Genomic DNA, 20,905 nt, shown 5'->3' with positions numbered 1-20,905 from the left:
CCTCAGACTGAGGAAGTCTCTTGGATGAGAGACGAAACGTTTCTAGATTTTTTTTGCTTTGTTTTGTTTTTGTTTTTTTTGAATGTCCAGAGGACCAGATTGAACTTTTTTGGATTGTACACAGATCAAAAGTTAAAAACGATGTAAAATGAGCTCAAGTCATTTTCAATGGGGAAGAAAATGGCGGAACAGGCTAAATATTTTTTTTCCTCCCAGGCTCTGATCGAGGTGGCAGTTTCTGTTTCTCCTCCCCCGTTTTTTCCTTCTTCCTGCTCTGCTCTCTGTGTGTCTGAAGTGCCTGGGTCTCATCTCCCGAACATAAATTAAGAAGATTATGGATTTGGTATCGTGGGCGTTCAACTCTATTGATAAGATTTTTTCATCAAAACGACAAGGTCCTGGGGAACCGGCGTGTCCAGCTGAGACTCACGCTATGGGGTATGTCATGGATTTGTGGGGAGTGTGGCAGATGATGTGCCTCTCAGTTCTGTCTCAGGAGGATGTTGAAGACGTTTACATATTTGGACTTATGATAGCAGGGGCTCTGCTTTTTGGCATCGGCGGGACTCTGTTTTATTGACTTTTGAAAAAGACATAGGCAGCAGTTTTGGCCATGGAAAAGCTTCTGAGTCAGTGTGAAGGTCTGGTCCTCGCTGTGGGAAGTGTGAAGGTCTGGTCCTCGCTGTGGGAACTTTAAATCGTCTGGTCTACGAGCTTAACCGTAAGGTGGAGGCGATTGAGAATCACAGGCCACCTGCGGCTTCTGGGACTCGTCAGCGTGGTGGGTTTGACCTTGAAGGAGACTCATAGCATGGATCAGTGGAATGGAATCCCACAATTAGGCTTTTTCGGAACCAGAACGCCCAGATGGACTCAAGGCTGAAGAAAAAAACGTCTGTCTGCCTGAAGAAAAAACAAAAATCAAGCTTATCTAATCTGACTCCCAACGGCCTCGGAGACGGGCTGACTATCAAATTTCTCCTGGGACATGAGTACCCAAGGACAAAAGCTTCATCTATTGTACCCCCCCCCCCACCCCACCCCGAGAACTTTCTGTGCAAGCTTATCAGAACTGCTGGCTGGAGCAACATCTTCAGAAACTGTGGCTGATCTAAAAAAAGCTCATAGACAAATCTCAACACCTCAATGTCAAATGCAAATGTAATCATGTTTTAATTGTGCTTGCTGGTAGAGTTTTTTGAGGTCTCAAATCATGTCCTGATAGACAAGATGTGAAAGATCTTTTTTTGTAATACCACTATCTACCCTCATGTTTCTCCCCTTTTTCTATCTAAATTTATCTGATAAGGATAAAATGGCCGCGCTCTCCTGTAGTTGCAGCTTCGTGCACTCCGCCCATCTTTCGGACGACTGTACGTACATATTCGCGTTGTACCTCGGTGCAATTCCAATAAAGTTTATTCTGATTCTGATATCTCAAAAAGCTAAAGTTGCACCAATACCAAAAGTCATAGCAGTCATGTCCTGAAACAGCTGAACGTTTTGATATATGAATTGTTGAAATAGCACAAAAACTGTGGGAGTAGTTACATGCTGAAAAACGTACGGAAGAAAAAGTGGATCTCTATAGTATAGCATTCACACAATAACCATGAAATTTATTTAAAAACACATGACTTAAGTTTGTTTTATAAATATTGATATAAAACTAACGTGTTTGATTCAAAGTTGTAGAAATTGCCTCTTCAGGTTAAATAAATTGCAACGTGAGATTGAGAAGCTTCTTCATGTATTCTATGAACCAGTCTTCACCTCTTGTCTTCCTTCCCTCCCAGAGGAATCCAGCAGCAGTTGACCAGCTACAGAGAGACGGTGATCCGGCAGGCCACGGCAGCGGCGGGCTCCACCATCCATCGGGATGATGCACCCACCTGTGGAATCTGCCACAAGACCAAGTTCGCAGACGGCTGTGGGAACCTGTGTTCGTACTGCCACACCAAGTTTTGCGCTCGCTGTGGGGGGAGGGTGTCTCTGAGGTCCAACACGGTGAGGAAATGTTCTCCTGATGGGGCTTATTTTTATTTTTCTCCTGTAAAAACCTCCTAGATGCAACTTCTTTAACCAGAGATCCACAGACTCTTCTTCCTGAATGGATCCAACAACATGTTGAAACTTGCAGCAGAACAGAGATTAGTGACATCTGGTGGTAAAGGTGCAGATTACTGCACAGCACTTTTATGATGAGGACTCAGTTTTCAGACTTTCAGGAGAATCTGTCTGTTTGATGTAAAAAATGTGAAAAGTTTTTCAAGGTAACAGTATGTTTGTTCAGTTTAGACCAGATTAGAAACATGTGGGCACAGCCACAAGAACTTCTCAAGCATAAAGATATGAGTATATCATCCGCTGAAATAAACAAATATTTGGAGCGTTTTATCATACATTAACAAAATATATATTAATTTTCCACCAATAAATCCTGTGAAGAATTAAAAAAACCTACAAAAACAAAATGTAGAGATGTATTATTAGAGGAAAAACCTGCATAAACATCTAGCTGACAAGTTGGATAAAACTGATGGAGTGAGTTGACGCAACCTTGTTAGAAAAACTGAAAAGATTCTTTGATTCTAGGGATGCACGATCCACTTTTTTTTTTACTTCCGATCCAATCCCGATACCTAAACCTAAATATCATCCGATACCAATCCAGTTCCGATATCATGATCATCATTGATTTTATATGAGGCTGTAATAATCTCCTCTCAAGTACAATTTGTACAAATATATGCATGCATGTCCAAAAAGGCAACTTGAGGTAAGTTTTATTAATGTTGGATAAGTTTTAAAGTTAGAATTAAATTCTGCTAACACAAAACAGTTTTGTTTTTTTTATTCCTAGTTTTAAAGTGGATATTAAAGTGATTAATTTAAGTGATTGTTTAAAGTTATTTTATATATTTTTTTAAATAAGGGGCAGATATAAGACTTATTTTTCTTCTTTCTGCACTCTTTTCATTCAATGTTTTCTTTTTGATGATTTTTTTTTTATTTTGTTTCTTTTAAATGAATGAATAAATGAATAAAATAAAATAAAATAAAATGTTAAATGGCTTCAAACACCTGGCATAAACCAACAGGCATGTTCCTGTTTTTAGTATTTTACATCACTTTATAATGTAGCTGTTTTTGTTTTTAATATAATTTTCAAATCATATATTTTTTATGATTGTCTACTGTTGTACTGATAAATATCTCCTGGAGGATAAACTATATCTTGGCTGCAAGTATCAAGGTGTGAAATCCTTCGTTTTCTACAACTGATAGTGGTTGGTTATTAATTATGAAGAAGTTTAGCATTTCTCTGTAAACATTCGAGCTCCGTGGTTTCAGCGATGTCTTCTTCTTGTTCAATCCGAAGCAGGCAGCCTGATTTGGGGCAGCCGCGCTCAGTCTGTCCCTCCTCAGAGACGGGCAGACTGAGCGGGGCACATTGGACGCGGCTGGCCGGGGTCGAGTTGCCTGTTGTGGGTTGAGCAAAGAGCAGCGTCCCGCTGAAGCCACGGAGCTCGAATGTCCATCGTAAAACTAACTTTACCGCGGTTTAATGTGGCGCTGTGGCTCTGCAGACATTGCACGTTGCTGTCTTGTTTTGTGGTGTTTAGTGTAAAATACTTCCACACAGCGGACATGTTTAGATGGAAAGTTTGTTAGCTGTTAGCCACAGTGCTGCTAACTCAGCCCTCACGTTGGAGCTGGCTGCAAACTATGAACTAGATTTCCTGAATGTGAGGCGGGTCTTATTACTCTGGGATCATGAGACACGCTGCCGTTCAGGAAATCCATTCCATAGTTTGAAGCCAACTTGCATCATGGATCGGAAATATCGGCAGGTGGATCGGAAAAATCCGATACGTAAATTATGCTGGTATCGGAGGCCGATACGGATACTGGATCGGATCGGCCCCATCCCTATTTGACTCCTAAACAAACGTCTGAGATTCTGTGAGAAAACATTACATCTTTTCTCAATTTCAAAAAAGACGGGAAGAGGTGAAGAGTTAGACTTCTCAGCTGATCATTGAGTGATCTACAGTGATCCCCCCCCCACCAAAAAAATCTACTGTACACCCATTCAGAAATGTTACTGACAACCACTGAATGAAAACAGAACGGAGATTAAAAACATTAAAAATAATGTTATACATTTTAGATTACGATTTGTACACAATGACATAAAAAAGATAAAATCTTTCCATCATCTTTACCTGCTTTCCAGGTCATGGGTGTCACTGGTGTCCATATCAAGCAGTCACTGTGTGAGAGGTGGGGGACACCCTGGACAGGTCTCCAGTCCATCACAGGGACACATAGAGACAAACGAGACAAACAACCATTCACTCTCTCACTCACACCTAAGGACAATTTAGAGTTACCAATCAGTCTAACGTGCATGTTTTTGGTCTGTGGGAGGAAACTGGAGTACCCAAAGAAAACCCACGCATGCACAGAGAGAACATACAAAGTCCACCTAGAAAGGCCCCCAGACTAGGATTTGAACCGGGAACCTGCTCGCTGAGAGGCGGCAGCTCTACCAGTTGCGCCACCATGCTGCCCATTCTTCTTTATTTTTTAGTTATATTATACAAATATGGTTCAAATCCCAGCCAGGGTCTTTTCTGGGTGGAGTTTGCATGTTCTCTCCATGCATGCGTGGGTTTTCTCCGGGTACTCCGGTTTCCTCCCACAGACCAAAAACATGCATCTTAGGCTGATTGGTAACTCTAGATTGTCCCTAGGTGTGAGTGAGAGAGTGAATGGTTGTTTGTCTCATTTGTCTCTATGTGTCCCTGTGATGGACTGGAGACCCGTCCAGGGTGTACCCCGCCCCTCGCACAGTGATTACTGGACATGGACACCGGCGACCCTCGTGACCCAAAATGGAAGAAGTGGGTAAAGATAATGGATGGATGAAAATCACACTAAATCAAGTTAATTAAAAAGGAAAAAAAAACAAAAAAAAACAAAAAAAAACAAAAAAAAACGTTCATTAGAATAAAGTCAAGTCAAGTGTTAAGTGATCAGTTGTATTGTGAATGTGTGAGTGCCTCCCCCTGTGAGTGTGCACATTATTTGTGTTTGTGTGTGTGTGTGTGTGTGTCAGGTGGGGGCTGGTAAAGGTTAATTGGGCATTAGACTGAGCTTTGGACTGAGGGGTGGTCTACCACTCTGTCTCGGTCTCCCGGGGGTCCGGAGGTGCCCTATACACTCACAGTGGGGTGTGGGGGCTATGAAATAAGAGAGACACTTCCCCCTCACCGTTCATCTTCCTTACATTACTGATGTGACATTTAATGACCCCACACACCAACAAACACACACTTTAAAGTACATCCTAATTAGTAAAATGATGAAGAGTTCAGCTGGTGGCAGGGTGTGTGTTTGTGTGTGTGTTGCAGCAGCGGTGGTGGTGCTGCATGGCAATACAGAAGGTCTTTAAAGACTAAATTCCACTCATTGATGCAGAAGAGCGTAGAAAATTGTTCCTTACTAATTGTTCAATTTAGAACATTTTTATTATCTAACAGTTCCACAAAACCTTAAAGAACTTGTGTGAGCATGTGATCAGTAAGGTATGTTGAAAATATTACATGGATAATTCTGATTTTTGGAAGTGGACTTTTGAAGAAAGACTATAAGCAAATGTTGTCTGTAGACTTTAATGTCTGGGTCATAGTCGATATGAAGTGATAAGTTGTGTGGTTGATGTGGTGACATGATGGAAATTGTGTATTGTTTTGTTTTGTGTCCTCTGAGGCCCTGTCCTTTGACAGAACTAGTGTCTCAGAGAATATGCTAAACATTGTGTGATTGGTCAGAACTTCATAGACATGTTTGTTTATGAAAAGCAGCTGCTGCAAGCTGCTTTCATTTCTGCTCTGCTGAGGAACAACTGGTCAAGGCTGTTGGATGGATAGATGGATGTATGGATGTACATATGTATGTATGTACATACAGTGTATATATGTTTGGATGTAGGTACAGTGTATGTATGTATGGATGTATGGATGAATGGATGGTTTTGGTCCCAGTTAGATTAGTGGTGAGCTCTCCAGTATTAAACTCATTTTTTCTAAACTGAGGTGGTCAAAAAAGAGCAATTAGAAAAACTTTTCAAACTTATCTGTCATTATTCAATTTCTCCAGAAACTCAACCAACCATCACAACACATGCTCATTTAGTCCTCTACTCCAGCAGGAATCATTAATAGAACGCAACAAATCTTAGCAGAACAGTGTTTAAAGCACGGGAAGCAGTCCTGTCAAATGATAAGAGCTTCTGCTTTCTGATTCTGTGACGTTTCCAAACAAAGTGTTCAGCAGAACGATGGCATGAGTTGTTCCATCTGCACTTGGACAAGAACCATGAAATGTCCTGGCCAAAAATGACCTTTCTTGTTCTTCTTCTTCTTTTGGCTTTTCTCTCTTTAGGGGTTGCCACAGTGAGTCATTCTCCTCCATCTCACTGTCCTCTGCATCCTCTGTCCTCCCTCCAAGTACCTCCATGTTCTTTCTAACTGCATCCATATATCTTCCCTTTGACCTTCATCTTTTTCTTTTTCCTGGCAACTGCATTTCTAACATCATTCTACCAATATACCCACTGTCCCTCCTCTGGACATGTCTAAACCATCTCAGTCTGGCCTCTCTCCCAGTTATTCAACCTGCGCTGTACCTCTAATGATCTCATTCCTAATCTTATCCATCCTTATCAATCCTAAGGAGAACCTCAACATCTTCCTTTCTGACACTTCCAGTTCTTTCTCCTGTCTTTTTGCCAATGCCACTGTCTCCAGACCATACAACATAACTGGTCTCACAACTGTCTTTTAAAATTTCCTTCGACCTTTGCTGACACCCTTTTGTTGCAAATCACTCCTGAAACTTTTTTCCATCCACTGCATCCTACCTGGACTCTCATTTTCACCTATTTACCACATTCCCCATTTTCCTGGACAGTGGACCCCAAATACTTGAAGTCCTGCACCTTTGTGACCTCTGCTACTTGTAGCCTCACTGTTCCACCAGCCTCCATCTCATTCACACACATGTACTCTGTCTTAATATGGCAGACTTTCATTCCTTTTCTTTCAAGTGCATACCTCCACCTCTCCACGTTCTCTTCCACATGTTCCCTGTTCCCAACACAAACCACAATGTCATTTGCAAACGTCATAGTCCACAAGGATTCCTGCATGACCTCATCTGTTAGTCGTCCATCACCAGATCAAACAAGAAGGGGCTCAGAGCCGATCCTTGATGCAATCCCACCTCCGCCTTGAAGCTATCTGTAACTCCTACAGCACATCTCACAACTGTCCTGCTGTCCTCATACATGTCCTGTACCAGTCTAACATGCTTCTCTGCCACTCCAGATTTCCTCATGCAATACCACACCTCCTTCCACAGCACCCTGTCATATTCTTTTTCTAAATCCACAAAGACACAATGGAGTTCTTTCTGACCCTCTCTCTACTTCACTTTCAGCATCCTCAAAGCAAAGATGGTGTCTGTGGTTCTCTTTCTTGGCATGAAACCATACTGCTGCTCACAAATAGTCACCTCTCGTCTATGTCTAACTTCCACAACTCTCTCCCAGATCTTCATTGTGTGGCTCATCAACTTAATGCCCCTGTAGTTGTTACAACTCTGTACATCACCCTTGTTCTAAAAAATAGGCACCAGCACACTTCTCCATTCCTCAAGCACTTTCTCACCTTTAATTATGTCATTGAATATTTGAGTCAAAAATCTCACTGCCGTCTCTCCAAGACATTTCCAAATTTTCACTGGTATGTTATAATGTAAATGGACTGTACTTAAATAGTGCCTTTCTATCTTATCAAGATACTCAAAGCACTTTACAACACAATCTGTGCCTTCATTTACCCATTCATAGAGCACTCTACTAGAACTCTACATAGCTAATTGAACAAATCATTCTAAAGAGACTAATTTTTCATTCAACCTTTATCAGTGCTTTATCATATTCATACACTGATGGGACACACACTAGAGGCAATGAGGGGTTCAGTGTCTTACCCAGGGACTCTTCAGCATGTGACTGCTGGTGGATTGAAACCCCCAACTCTTGCATTGGAAGACGACTGCTCTAACCACTCAGCCACAGCCGCCCCCTACTGCCTTTCCCTTCTTCATTCTTTTCAGAGCTTTCCAGACTTCTCCCTCATTAATCTTTCCCACTTCTTGGTCCACAGTTTCTATGACCTCTACTCTCTTTTCTTTTTCATTATCTTCATTCATTAGCTCCTCAAAGTACTCCTTCCATCTTCCCGTCACACTCTCCTCACTTGTTAGAACATTACCATTACTATCTTTAACAAGCCTAACCTGCTGCACATCCTTTCCAGTCTAATCCCTCTCTCTTGCCACTCGGTACAAGTCCTTCTCACCTTCTTTCGTGTACAGCCTCCCATACAACCCATCATACGCCTTCTGTGTTGCCTTAGCTACTTCCCTCTTTGCTCTACGTCCCATCTCTTTATATTCCTGTCTCCTCTTTTCAGTCCTCTCACTGTCATATTTCTTCTTGGCTAACGTCTTTCTTTGAATAGCTTCTTGCACTTCACTATTCCACCACCTTGTTTCCTTATCATCCATTCTCCCTTCTAGATGACACTCCAAGTACCTTCATACCTGTCTTTCTTATTGCTGTTGCTGTAGTAACAGTAGTCCAGTCATTTGGAAGCTCTTTCTTACCAACCAGAACCTTTAACAGCTCCTCTATGAATCTCTCACAACATTCTTCCTTCATCAGCTTCCACCATTTGGTCTTCTCTGATTTGACTCTTTTTTTCTTCTTCACAGCAAAAGTCATTCTACACAGAACTGTCTGATACTGTCTGGCCACGCTCTCCCCTGCTACAACCTTACAGTCACCAATCTCCCTCAGGTTCTTCTACAAAGAATCTAGTCAACCTGTGTACTCCTTCCTCTACCCTTATAGGTTACTCTATGTTCCTCCCTCTTCTGGAAATAGGTGTTGACCACAGCCATGTCCATTCTTTTGGCAAAATCCACCACCATCCGTCATTCCTGGTTTCTTTCTTTGACACCAAACCTACCCATCACTTCCTCATCCCTTTGTTTCCTTCACTAACATCTCCATTCAGGTCTGTTCCAATCACCACTCTCTACTCTTTGGTAATACTCTCTATCACTTCATCCAGATCCTTCCAAAATGTATATTTTTCCTCCACATCATATCCAACCTGTGGAGCATAACTACTGACAACATTTAGCATCAGACATTCTACTTCTACCTTCAGACACGTCATCCTATCTGACACTCTTTTCACTTCTACAACGTTCTTTGCCAACTCCTCCTTCAGGACCACCCGTATTCTATTTCTCTTTCTAGCCACACCATGGTAGAACAGTTTAAACCCTGCTCCAATGTTGCGAGCCTTGTTGCCCTTCCACTTGGTCTGTTGGACACATACAACTTATACCTTCCTTCTCTGCATCATGTCAGCCAGCTCTCTACCTTTGTATGTCATTGTCCTCACATTTAGACTTTCCACCCTCAGTCCTACATTCTTGACTTTCCTCTTCTCCTTCTGTCTCCTGACACGTTTCCCTCCTTGTGGTCTTCGACTAACAGGAGCACAATTTTTTTCTGCACCCTGTTTGTCAGTAGCACCGGTGGCAGTCATTTTTAACCTGGGCCTTGATCAATCCAGTATGGTTTTGAATTATAGTTTTGGCAAAACTGTTTTACGTCGGATGCCCTTCCTGACACAACCCTTACCATTTTCCCGGACTTGGGACCGGCACAAGAGATACACTGGCTTGTGATCCCTAGTGGCTGTTAAAAAAATACCCTTTTTAAAAAATGACCTTTGTTTTTATTCTTGACAATTAGTTTTTTTGTACTTTGTCTATTCAAAAATAATTGCCCACCCTTATTGTACACAAGAGATGAGATATTTGTAACATTTACACAGGACCCACTTGATGAACTACCCTTTCAAAACCTGTTGTAGGAGCAACTTCAAACCTAAACAATAGTCTCAATCAATAATTCTTCATTTTAGATTCTGTCTCCACTGATGAAAGTCAGCCAATAAATAATTATTTTATTCATAGGGTAGCACATAAAAAACAAAAGTACCTATTTCTGTAACAATTCTATTCATCCTTGTGCATACAGTTTACAACACAGGTATGATTGTGTAAATATGTATTTCTTCTGGTTTTGTTCATTTGGATTTCCTTCCTTCTACTTAGTAAAGAAACACCACCAAAGCTCAGTGAATAACACTTCTGTAAATTAGAGTTAAGGCAAAAATAAAATAAATCATATAGGCTGTCTTTGTTGCACAAGTTTATGCATATGCTTTTCTTTTTTTTTAAGCCATAAAAATTTTAAGGCATTTAACACAGTTTATAAAATGCATCAGTGTTGATACTTTTGGATGGGAATGGTTTCAGTAAACCTGAAATATGTTTGTGTCACAGTGTTCACCTTTGACACAGGATGTAAGATTATTGCTGGTTTACATTCTGTCTTTTTTCTTTCAATATGTCTGTCTGACTGGGCTGCAGGAGGACAAAGTGGTGAGTGCTGTTTTTCTCTTGAATGAGCATCTCTGTTTGCTGTCTTTGAGAATATTAATGGGCAAAATTAAATTTTCTGCTCATACACACCTGCTTTGTTTGCTGCATGTGAAGAGAAAGTTACATCACATACAGAAACTTCCACATTGTGTCGATGACTTCGCAGTTTCATATTACTCATAACATGTGAAAAGTGTGGGAATCAGAAAACATGAAGAAATAGACATTCCCAGTTCTAAATCATGTTAATGCAGTGGTTCCCAACCCTGGTCCTCAAGTAGCACTACCCTGCATGTTTTAGTTGTTTTCCTGCTCCAACACACCAGTTTCAGTGATGGAATTACTTCATCAAGTTCGGCAGAAGGCTGTTGATCTTCCATTCATTCAGGTGTGTCAAAGCAGCCAAACAACTAAAACATGCAGGATGGTGTTCCTCAGGGACCAGGGTTGGGAACCACTGTGTTAATGTATGTGAATATTTTTGTTCAGTGCCCTGAGGCAACTTGTGTTGAGACTTGGCGCTATATAAATAAATGGAATTGAATCAAGTTATTAATTGTTCTAGAAAAATAACAAAAATTCATATAGGAATTTTGTTTTTGGATTGTTATTCCTTTGTTGTAATGATGTGTCTGGGCAATAAATCTTAAATAATTGAAAAGTCTGTTCATTTTAGTTTAACTGGGGTCACATTGGTAAGGAAAATGACTTTGCGGTTTCAGCAGCAGAGTTATAGGTTGATCCCAAGAAAAACTTACTAAACCTCTGCCAGTGCCAAACAGCTCATTCAGCCATTGCTTCCTGTTTTTGGCTGCTGATACACCAGTAGCTGACAATCAGGTGCCAGTTACCCCACTACAGCGGTCACTTGGCATCTGCTCCAAGCATGCCGCGCTTGCTTGGTCTGCATAGGGCCTGTTTTCTGGGACATCTTCGAGCTGGCGTTTCATAAAATCAAGTCGCAGCATTATTTAGTGAGCCCTAGTACATCTCTAAATTGAAGGTCAATATAATGAGGGATGTCAGTGACAAATGATGAAATGAATGTCTCTGCAACCAGCGGCAATCCCATATCTCCACAGTTTGGTACCTAATTCTATCCAAGGAGCCAATGCTCTCACCCATAGATGTATCAGCATTTGTCACAGACTATCTCCAGAATTTGTCATTCCTGACTATTGAACACCTGTGGGACCAGATTAAACATGCTCTTCATTCCAGAGTGGCCAGCACCACCACACTGGCTGGTTTACAACAAATGCTGGTTGAAGAATGGGATGCCAGTTTGTGACCAAGCTGGTAAACAGCATGATGATGATGTTCCAGGCTGTTGGAGCTATACAGTATATGGTTCTTCCACATAATACAGAGTGTGACTATGGATCAGTGGTTATAGTAGTTGTCCTCCAAATAGAAAGTCAGAGGTTTGCTTCCACCTGTATGCAGTCAGATGTTGACATGTCCCCGGGGAAGCCAATGAACCCCTTGTTGCCTCTGACATGTGTTCTGTGTATGAATGTAATCTTAATCCCTGATTACACTCTATAGAATTATTTACTCAGATTATCTTTGTAGAGATGTTATAGAGTGCTGTTTAAATGTGGGTAGATGGACAAATGAGTTCACAGATGGTGTTGTAAAGAACTTAGAGTATCCTGGGTGGTTAGAAAGGTGCTTGTCCTCCATTTACCTTTTCCTGAGGCCCTCGTTTATTAAACAAATAAGTTGTTAAACTACCAATATGTCTGTTTCCTAAGACTTCAATCACCAAGTTCAATAAATGACACCAAACAAGAGCAGAAGAAGCTGTCTGGCACCTGTCTCTTAGTCAGCTCTGCTGCTTAACCAACAAATACATTTTCCTTACAAAACTGACACTTTCTACAGGGAAATAAAACAGGTTTTCTAATGGTATAAAATGTATTGCCAAGAAGTATTGTTACATTCAATGTTTTCCTTCTTCTCGAAAGTGACATTTCTTTTTCATTTTTACTGTTTTTAATGCTTAGAGCAAGTAAAATCTGTAGGCTCAAGGTAAACCTGGAAACCTTTCTCAGCACTTTTACTAACAAATAGCAGCAGAGGCTGTGAGAAAGGACTGCCCTCTCCTGGAGGCAGGAGAACCAGGTGCTTCTGAGTGAATGGAGTGAGAGGTCCGTTGCTCAGAAACCACTGCTTTATTGTCCTGAATCAATAGATCAAATGTAGCGCTTCACTGCTACTTGTAATCAATGAGCTCCCCTCTGAAGTCTGCTTCTTTTTGCAACAAAATCTTAATTTTTGACATTTTAATCTAGTTTGCTAAATTTCCTGAGTGACTTTGTAGGCTAAATGTCACTAACAGCAAACTGTGGACATACAGCACGCATAAATTTGTGTAAATCACCAGATGCAAGGCTGTCTTAACTGTCCTTGTGGGACAATTTTTTGTTTGACCTGCCCCAGACACATAATCAATGAGTCAAATGGTTATCTGGAAAAGAATAAAAAGAAAAGAAAATCATGTAATTATTTTTAAATCCGTTACGGTCTTTCCCATTAGGCGAGTTACGTAAAATTAGAATCATTCAATTGTTTTTATTTATTTATCACTCAGTAAGAAGTTGGTTGTACAATTATTATTTTTTAAATCATTTACAGTCAGAAATATTTTTGAAACAACACACTAAAATGTGCATTGTTAATGCCATGTTTTTTTCACTGACATCAGTCAGAGCACAAAGCACCAAACATGGCAGTAGTCTTTCTCCAGGCTAGGCTAAAGGCTAGCCAAATGAGGGCTCATTTCACATCTTTTTTCAAGCTTATAAAATAAATCTTTCATAAAAATACTAAATCTTTAGCACTCAAATAACACAAATGAATTATTTTATAAGCATAACATTCTACATAAAATGGGTCTCTTTTGATTAGCCATCAGCCTAGCCTGTGAGTGGACTTTTCATCCTTCTTCATAAAGGTCGTAGGATGGAGAAATATTGGTTTTCTATTGTTCTCCATTCTCTATTGGTTATTGAAACTTATTTGACAATCAGTTCAGAAATGATCAGATACAGGGGTGTTAAACTCACCTACAAAAGGGTGACAAAATTAAAAACTTTTTCAAACAAAGGGACAATTTTCTTGGTTGACAGGTTCTCAACAAGAGTTTGATTGTTCTCATTTGACTTTCTCTGATATGCTTTTGACATAATAATCAAAGATTACTGAAAAATATCAAATGATAAAAGTATTTTTCATATCACATATCATCGTGGAGGCAAGATAAGATGTCAACGAGAGCCATATTCCCCACCCCCCTCCCCCCTTCCCCGGGGCGTTGTGTTTGAAAACAAGTTTAAAAAAAGTTTCAACAGTAAAAGTAAGATCACATGATGGTAATCTTTCTGATGTTGCAGTTTATTTCTAAAAAGTGGACCTGGTGGACATGTTGTAACACATCACTGTACGTCTGGAGTTGTCAGGTATAGAAGCCTTGGCTGCCAGACACAACAGCAGCTGCCAAATATGCACTTTGATGATTTACTAGTGGGCCTGAACGCCAACAGTGAACTTTGTTGTTCCATCTGCATGGCCATCTCACTGACCTCTTAAAGCTTGGAATGACAATCACTGGCATTGAACAGAGTGGTATGGAGAGAATGGAGGCTGAGCATTGCTCTGAATGTATGGAAGGAGCATCAAAACATTGATCTAAATATATGGAAGGAGCATCAAAGCATTGCTTTGAATGTATGGAAGGACCATCAAAGCATTGCTCTGAATGTATGGAAGGACCATCAAAACATTGATCTAAATATATGGAAGGAGCATCAAAGCATTGCTTTGAAAATATGGAAGAAGCATCAAAATATTGTTCTGAATGTATGAAAGGAGCATCAAATCATAGCTCAATATATGGAAAGAGCATGAAAATATTTCTCTCAATGTATGGAAGGAGGTTCAAAGTATCGCTCTGAGCATATGGAAGGAGCATCAAAGCATTGCTCTGAATGTATAGAAGGATCATTAAATTATTGCATTTAATATATGGAAGTAGCATCAAAGCATTACTCTGAAAGCATAGAAGTAGCATTAAAGTATTGCTCTGAATATATGGAAGGAGCATCAAAGTATTGCTCTGAATCTATGGAAGGACCATCAATGCATAGGTCTGAATATATAGAAGGAGAGTCAAAGTATTGCTCTGAATGTATTGAAGGAGCATCAGAGTGTTGCTCTGAATTTTTAGAAGGAGCATCAAACATAGCTCTGAATATATGGAAGGGAATATATGGAAGGAGCATCAAAGCATAACTCTGAATATATGGAAGGAGTTTCAAAGCATTGCTCTGAATATATGGAAGGAGCATCAAAGTATTGCTCTGAATGTATGGAAGGAGTATCAAAGCGTAACTCTGAATATATGGAAGGAGCATCAAAGTGTTGCTCTGATTGTGTGGAAGGAACTTCATAGCATTGCTCTGAATGTATGGTAGGAGCATCAAATAATTGCTCTGATTGTATGGAAGGAGCTTCAAAGCATTGCTCTGAATACATGGAAAGAGCATCAAAGCATTGCTCTGAATGTATGGAAGGAGCGTCAAAGCATTGCTCTGAATGTATGGCAGGAGCTTCAAAGCATTGCTCTGAATGTATGGAAGGAGCATCTAATAATTGTTCTGATTGTTTGACAGGAGCATCAAAGCATCACTTTGAATATATGGAAGGAGGATCAAAGTATTACTCTTAATGTATGGACGGAGCCTCAAAGCATTGTTCTGAAATTATGAAAGGAGCCTAAAATATTGCTCTGAATGTATGGAAGTAGCGTCAATGCATCACACTCAATATATGGAAGAAGCATCAAAGTTTTACTCTGAATGTATGGAAGGATCATTAAAGTATTGCTCCAAATATATGGAAGTAGCATTAAATCATTTCAGAGTCAGAGTCAGAGTCAGAGTTTCTTTATTGTCATTCGCACCTCATGTGGTACATGTGGTGGAGCGAAATTATGTACACAGGGTCCCAGTTACATCCAACAATAAAATGTATAAGAAAAACAGTAATAACATCTAAGATATGAACTAAGAAAAACATCAACTAAATATACACTAAGCACTCATAACATAAAACATTGAACATCAGCACAAACATGAACATGAGTCTGTGAGCAGATGTGCACGCATGAACACATCAACATTGAAACAGATCAGCAGCAACATGAAACAGATCAGCAGCAACATGATATGGTTTTTCACAGTGATTATTCTAGTTAGAGATTCATGAGTCTAACAGCCTCAGGGTAGAAGCTGTTCCTCAGTCTAGTGGTTCTACACTTAATGCTCCTTAACCTCCTTCCTGAGGGGAGTGGGGCAAAAAGTGTGTGTGCTGGGTGGGTGGGGTCCTTCATGATGCAGGTGGCCCTCTTCCTGCATCTGGAGGTGTAGATGTCTGTGATGGTGGGAAGGCTGATTCCAACAGATTTCTGTGCAGCCTTCACCACTCTCTGCAAAGCTTTTCTTTCTGCAGCTGTGCAGCCTCCATGCCACACATTGATGCTGGAGCACAGGATGCTCTCCACTGCACACCTGTAGAAGGAGGTGAGGACTGAGCTTCCCAGACCAGCTCGCCTCAGCCGTCTGAGGAAGTAGAGTCTCTGATGAGCTTTCTTGATCAGGCTGGTGGTGTTGTTGCTCCAGCTGAGGTTGTCATTCATGTGTACACCCAAGTACTTGTAGCTGGAGACCACTTCCACCGCAGATCCTCTTATGTTCAGGGGGGTGTAAGTGTTTTTGTTCCTTCTGAAGTCCACAATCATCTCCTTTGTCTTCTTCACATTGATGTGAAGGTTATTCTCTCTGCACCAGCTCTCCAGGTGTTCCACCTCTTGCCTGTAGCTGGACTCATCATTGTTTGTGATGCATCCCACCACCGCTGTATCATCTGCAAACTTTACAATGTGACAGCTTGGATGGGTAGCTGCACAATCATATGTGAGCAGAGTAAACAGGAGGGGCTCAACACACATCCCTGAGGAGAGCCAGTGCTCAGGGTTATGGTGGAGGAGGAGAGGTTGTGGATCCTCACTAACTGTGGTCTGTTTGTTAAAAAGTCTAGTACCCAGTTGCAGATGGAGGGGCTTAGTCCTAGTGTGGATAGTTTGTCCATCAGGGTTTGGGGGATCATGGTGTTGAAGGCGGATGTGAAGTCTACAAAGATCATACGGACGTAAGAGTTTTTCTGCTCCAGGTGGTTGAGCGCAGTGTGGACCACAATTGCATCCTCTGTTGATCGGTTCTCACGGTATGCATACTGATGAGGGTCCTCGTTGATGTTGATGGTTGTTTTGATGTGAGTCATGACCAGTTTTTCGAAGCATTTAGCGACTATCGGGGTGAGGGCCACTGGCCGATAGTCATTCATACCAGTCACTGTAGAGCTTTTTGGGACTGGGATGATGGTGGCAGTCTTCAGGCAGGTGGGAACTGTCTCCAGGGTAAGTGAGGTGTTAAAGATGTCTGCCAGCACCTCACAGAGCTGATCAGCACATTCCTTCAACACTTTTTCGGGGATGTTGTGTGGGCCAGTTGCTTTAGCCGGATTAATCCTCCTGAAGGTACTCCTTACTTCTGCTGAGGTCACGCTGAGATGCTCTTCATCCGGTGGCGAGGTGAGTCTGGTGCTGGGTGGTCTGTTCGGGTCTTCAAAGCGTGCATAGAACTTGTTGAGGGCATCAGGCAGAGATGGGTCTTTGGGGCATTGTTCACTCCTTCCTTTATAATCTGTTATGCACTTAATGCCCCTCCACATGCTCCGAGGGTCTTGTGAGATGAATTGGCCCTCGATCCTCTTTGCATATGTGGCCTTGGCCCTCTTAATACCAGCAACCAGCTCTTTTCTTGTCCTACTCAGCTCCTCTGAGTTTCCAGACCTGAAGGCAGTGTTCCTGGCTTCCAGCAGGGTACGCACCTCTGCATTCAGCCAAGGTTTTCTGTTTGGGTAGCTTTTAACATTTCTGATAGTGGAGACGGTGTCAGTACATGTACTAATGTAACCCAAAACTGAGGATGTGTATTGGTCAAGATCAAGCGAACCTCCATTTTCAGCAGCTTCTCTGAAAACCTGCCAGTCTGTTCGATCAAAACAATCTCTCAGTATGGGTCCACTGTCCTGGCTCCAACATTTAACTTTCTTTTGGACCGGTCTGGAGCGTCTCAGCGGGGGCATGTAAGCAGGAGCCAGGAAGATTGAGATGTGGTCTGACAGTCCTAGGTGGGGGCGGGGTTCGGCTTTGTATGCATCTTTTACGTTTGTGTAAACACGGTCCAGCGTGCGGTCTCCACGTGTCGGAATCGTCACATGTTGATTAAAGCTTGGGAGACACTCCTTTAGATTCACGTGGTTAAAGTCTCCGGCTACAATGTAAAGAGCCTTGGGGTGTTTGTTCTGCAGCGAGCTAATGATATCATGAAGCTCCTGCAGTGATTCATTAGCATTAGCGTCCGGAGGAATGTAGACGACAGAGATGAAAGTCACCGTGAACTCTCGGGGTAGATAATGTGGCTGACATTTCACTGTTATTTGCTCCAAAGCCTTTGAGCATGAGCTATTTACAACAGTACAGTTCATGCACCAACTTTTACTCACGTAAATGCATACTCCGCCTCCCCGTGATTTCCCCATTAGCTCGCTGCAGCGGTCCGCTCGAAAAAAAAGCCTGTCATCCAGCTGGAAGACTGTGTCCGGCGTTTCGCTTGTAATCCACGTTTCTGTGAGGCAAAGCACTGCACACTTCTTCATCTCTTCTGAGGCGCCCGCTCTCAGACGAAGTAAATCCATCTTGTTGTCCAACGAGCGGACATTCGACAGAAAGAGAGACGGCATGGGGAGTTTACCGGCTTTAGCGTTAGCTCGTAGCCTCACCATAACCCCCGCTCGGCACCCTCTCCTCTTAAGCCGGGAGCAGCGCTTCCTCTTCTGCCCGCTGGAATGCCTCTGCTGCAGCTTCCAGGTAGATGACTTTAAGATCTGCATTCTGCCGAGCGTAGCTTTGAGTTTGTTGCTGATTTCTGCTATATTTCGTGGCAAATCCACTCCTATTCTCATCAGTTCGGTTCGGCTATAGTTCACATGCATAAATCGCGCGGAGTCAGGCACAGAGTCAATATCAAAACTTCTAAAAACTGGGATGGTACAGGGAGCCTGTGAAGCTGCAACTGCTCTGAGCGCGGCCATTTCCACTTCCTATTTCCCATTTCCCATTTCCACTTTCCACATTTCTCTGAATGTATGGAAGTAGCAGGCATTACTCTGACTATATGGAAGGAGCATCAAAACATTGCGCTGAATATATGTAAGGAGACTCAAAGCATTGCTCTGAATTTATGGAAGGAGCATCAAAGTATTGCTCTGAATGTATGGAAAGAACATCAAACCATAGATGTGAATATATGGAAGGAGCATCAAAGTGTTGCTCTAAATGTATGGAAGGAGCTTCAAAGCATTGCTTTGAATGTATGGAAGGAGCATCAAAGCATAGCTCTGAATATATATGGAAGGCACATCAAAGTATTGCTCTGAATGTGTGGAAGGAGCTTCAAAGCAGTGCTCTGAATATATGGAAGGCACTTCAAAGCATTGCTCTGAATGTATGGAAGGAGCATCAAAGCATAACTCTGAATATATGGAAGGAGCATGGAAGTATCACTCTGAATGTATGGAAGGAGCTTCAAAGCATTGATCTGTTGTATAGAAGGAGCATCAAATCATTGCTCTGATTGTATCCCCCGTAAGAAAGCATTGTTCTGTTTTATGGAAGGAGCATCAAAGTTTTGCACTGAATGTATGGAAGGAGCATCAAAGTTTTATTTTGTTGTATGGGACGTGCATCAAAGTATTGCTCTGAGTTTATGGAAGGAGCATGAAAGTATTGCTCTGAATGTATCAAAGCAAAGTCTTTATAAAATGTCTAGGAATGATTCATCTAGATGTGCTAGTTGATTTTCATCCAAATTCAACTTTTAAAACTTTTTTATTTAAATGCTTAATGGACTGTACTTATATAACACCTTTCTATCTTGCCAAAACACTCAAAGCTCTTTACAATATGTGTCCTCATTTACCCATTCATACAGCACTCTACTATATCTATACAAAGATTTATCAGGGTTTTATCACATTCAGACATTGATGGGTCACACATCGGAGACAATGAGGGGTTCAGTGTCTTGCCCAAGGACACATCAGCATGTGACTGCTGGTGGATTTGAACCCCCAACTCTTGCATTTGAGGACGACTGCTCTAACCACTCAGCCATAGCTGCCCGTCTTTTTGTCTTTTTCGTTTAGAATCCAAATCAGGTTGTGTTTTAACATCACAGATGAAAATGTAATCTTTCCTTTTTTACTTTTTACATTTTTATTTTTTACAAGTAATTGATGTATTTGCTGAGTAGTGAAGTGTGATTTGTGAGTTGTCTTGCTGTGAGTCATCTGACAGGAGCTGGATGGAGACGCAGCTGAAGTTTGGATAGAAACAGAGATGATGTGTGTGCTAACGATGCTCACGGTGTCTGCTGAGCTCCAGAGGAGAGAGGTTGCTTTGCTCTTAAAAAAAACAGACATTTCTTAATTTCTGTTTGTTTCTTTTGTGAAAAACTAAAATCAGATTTGTTCTGTTTTGAACACAACACCTCTCCTCTCTGACCAGGATGTCTAGAACTGGATTTCTGTGTTTCTTTGTGTTTTTGTGGCCATGACAAAAACTGATGCTGTTTGTAGAGCAGTTCTGATTCAGGATGTCTGCTTCACCCACCGGTGTCTGCAGGTTTTTGAAGCAAATTCTGCCTCAGAATACTTCAGTCTATTAATCCTGCAGAAATCTTTATGCCTATTGGTACATACTTTAAATGCTTTGTTTAACTTCACACAGAGCTCATGTTAATATTTAATTTCAAATCCGAGTTAGGTTTTAAAACCATCAAGTACTGTACATTTAACCCTGCTGCTGCCCTTGAATAGGCCTCATAGGTCATTTTGACCCAACAACAGCAGCAGAGATGGATGGATGGATGGATGGATGGATGGATGGATGGATGGATGGATGGATGGATGGATGGATGGATGGATGACCCAGAAGCAGCAGAGATAGATAGACCGACAGACAGACAGACAGACAGACAGACAGACAGACAGACAGACAGACAGACAGACAGACAGACAGACAGACAGATAGATAGATAGATAGATAGATAGATAGATAGATAGATAGATAGATAGATAGATAGATAGATAGATAGATAGATAGATAGATAGATAG

General features: G+C 41.4%; 1 protein-coding gene across 1 annotated transcript in view; it reads left to right on the top strand.

Moving 5' to 3' along the window:
- Positions 1-20,905, top strand: part of LOC119413702 (regulating synaptic membrane exocytosis protein 1) — a 217,355-nt gene that overhangs the window by 66,152 nt on the left and 130,298 nt on the right. Inside the window, exons 3-4 of the mRNA XM_037680758.1 lie at positions 1,797-2,007; positions 10,591-10,602. Of these exons, the coding sequence (XP_037536686.1) occupies positions 1,797-2,007; positions 10,591-10,602 (223 nt within the window). The remainder of the gene's footprint in view (positions 1-1,796; positions 2,008-10,590; positions 10,603-20,905) is intronic.

This window comes from Nematolebias whitei, chromosome 1, assembly GCF_014905685.2.
Source record: "Nematolebias whitei isolate Nwh7 chromosome 1, NemWhi1, whole genome shotgun sequence".
Classification (NCBI taxonomy): domain Eukaryota; kingdom Metazoa; phylum Chordata; class Actinopteri; order Cyprinodontiformes; family Rivulidae; genus Nematolebias; species Nematolebias whitei.
The sequence above is the reverse complement of the archived record's forward strand: the minus strand, read 5'-3'. Positions and strand labels throughout refer to the sequence as shown.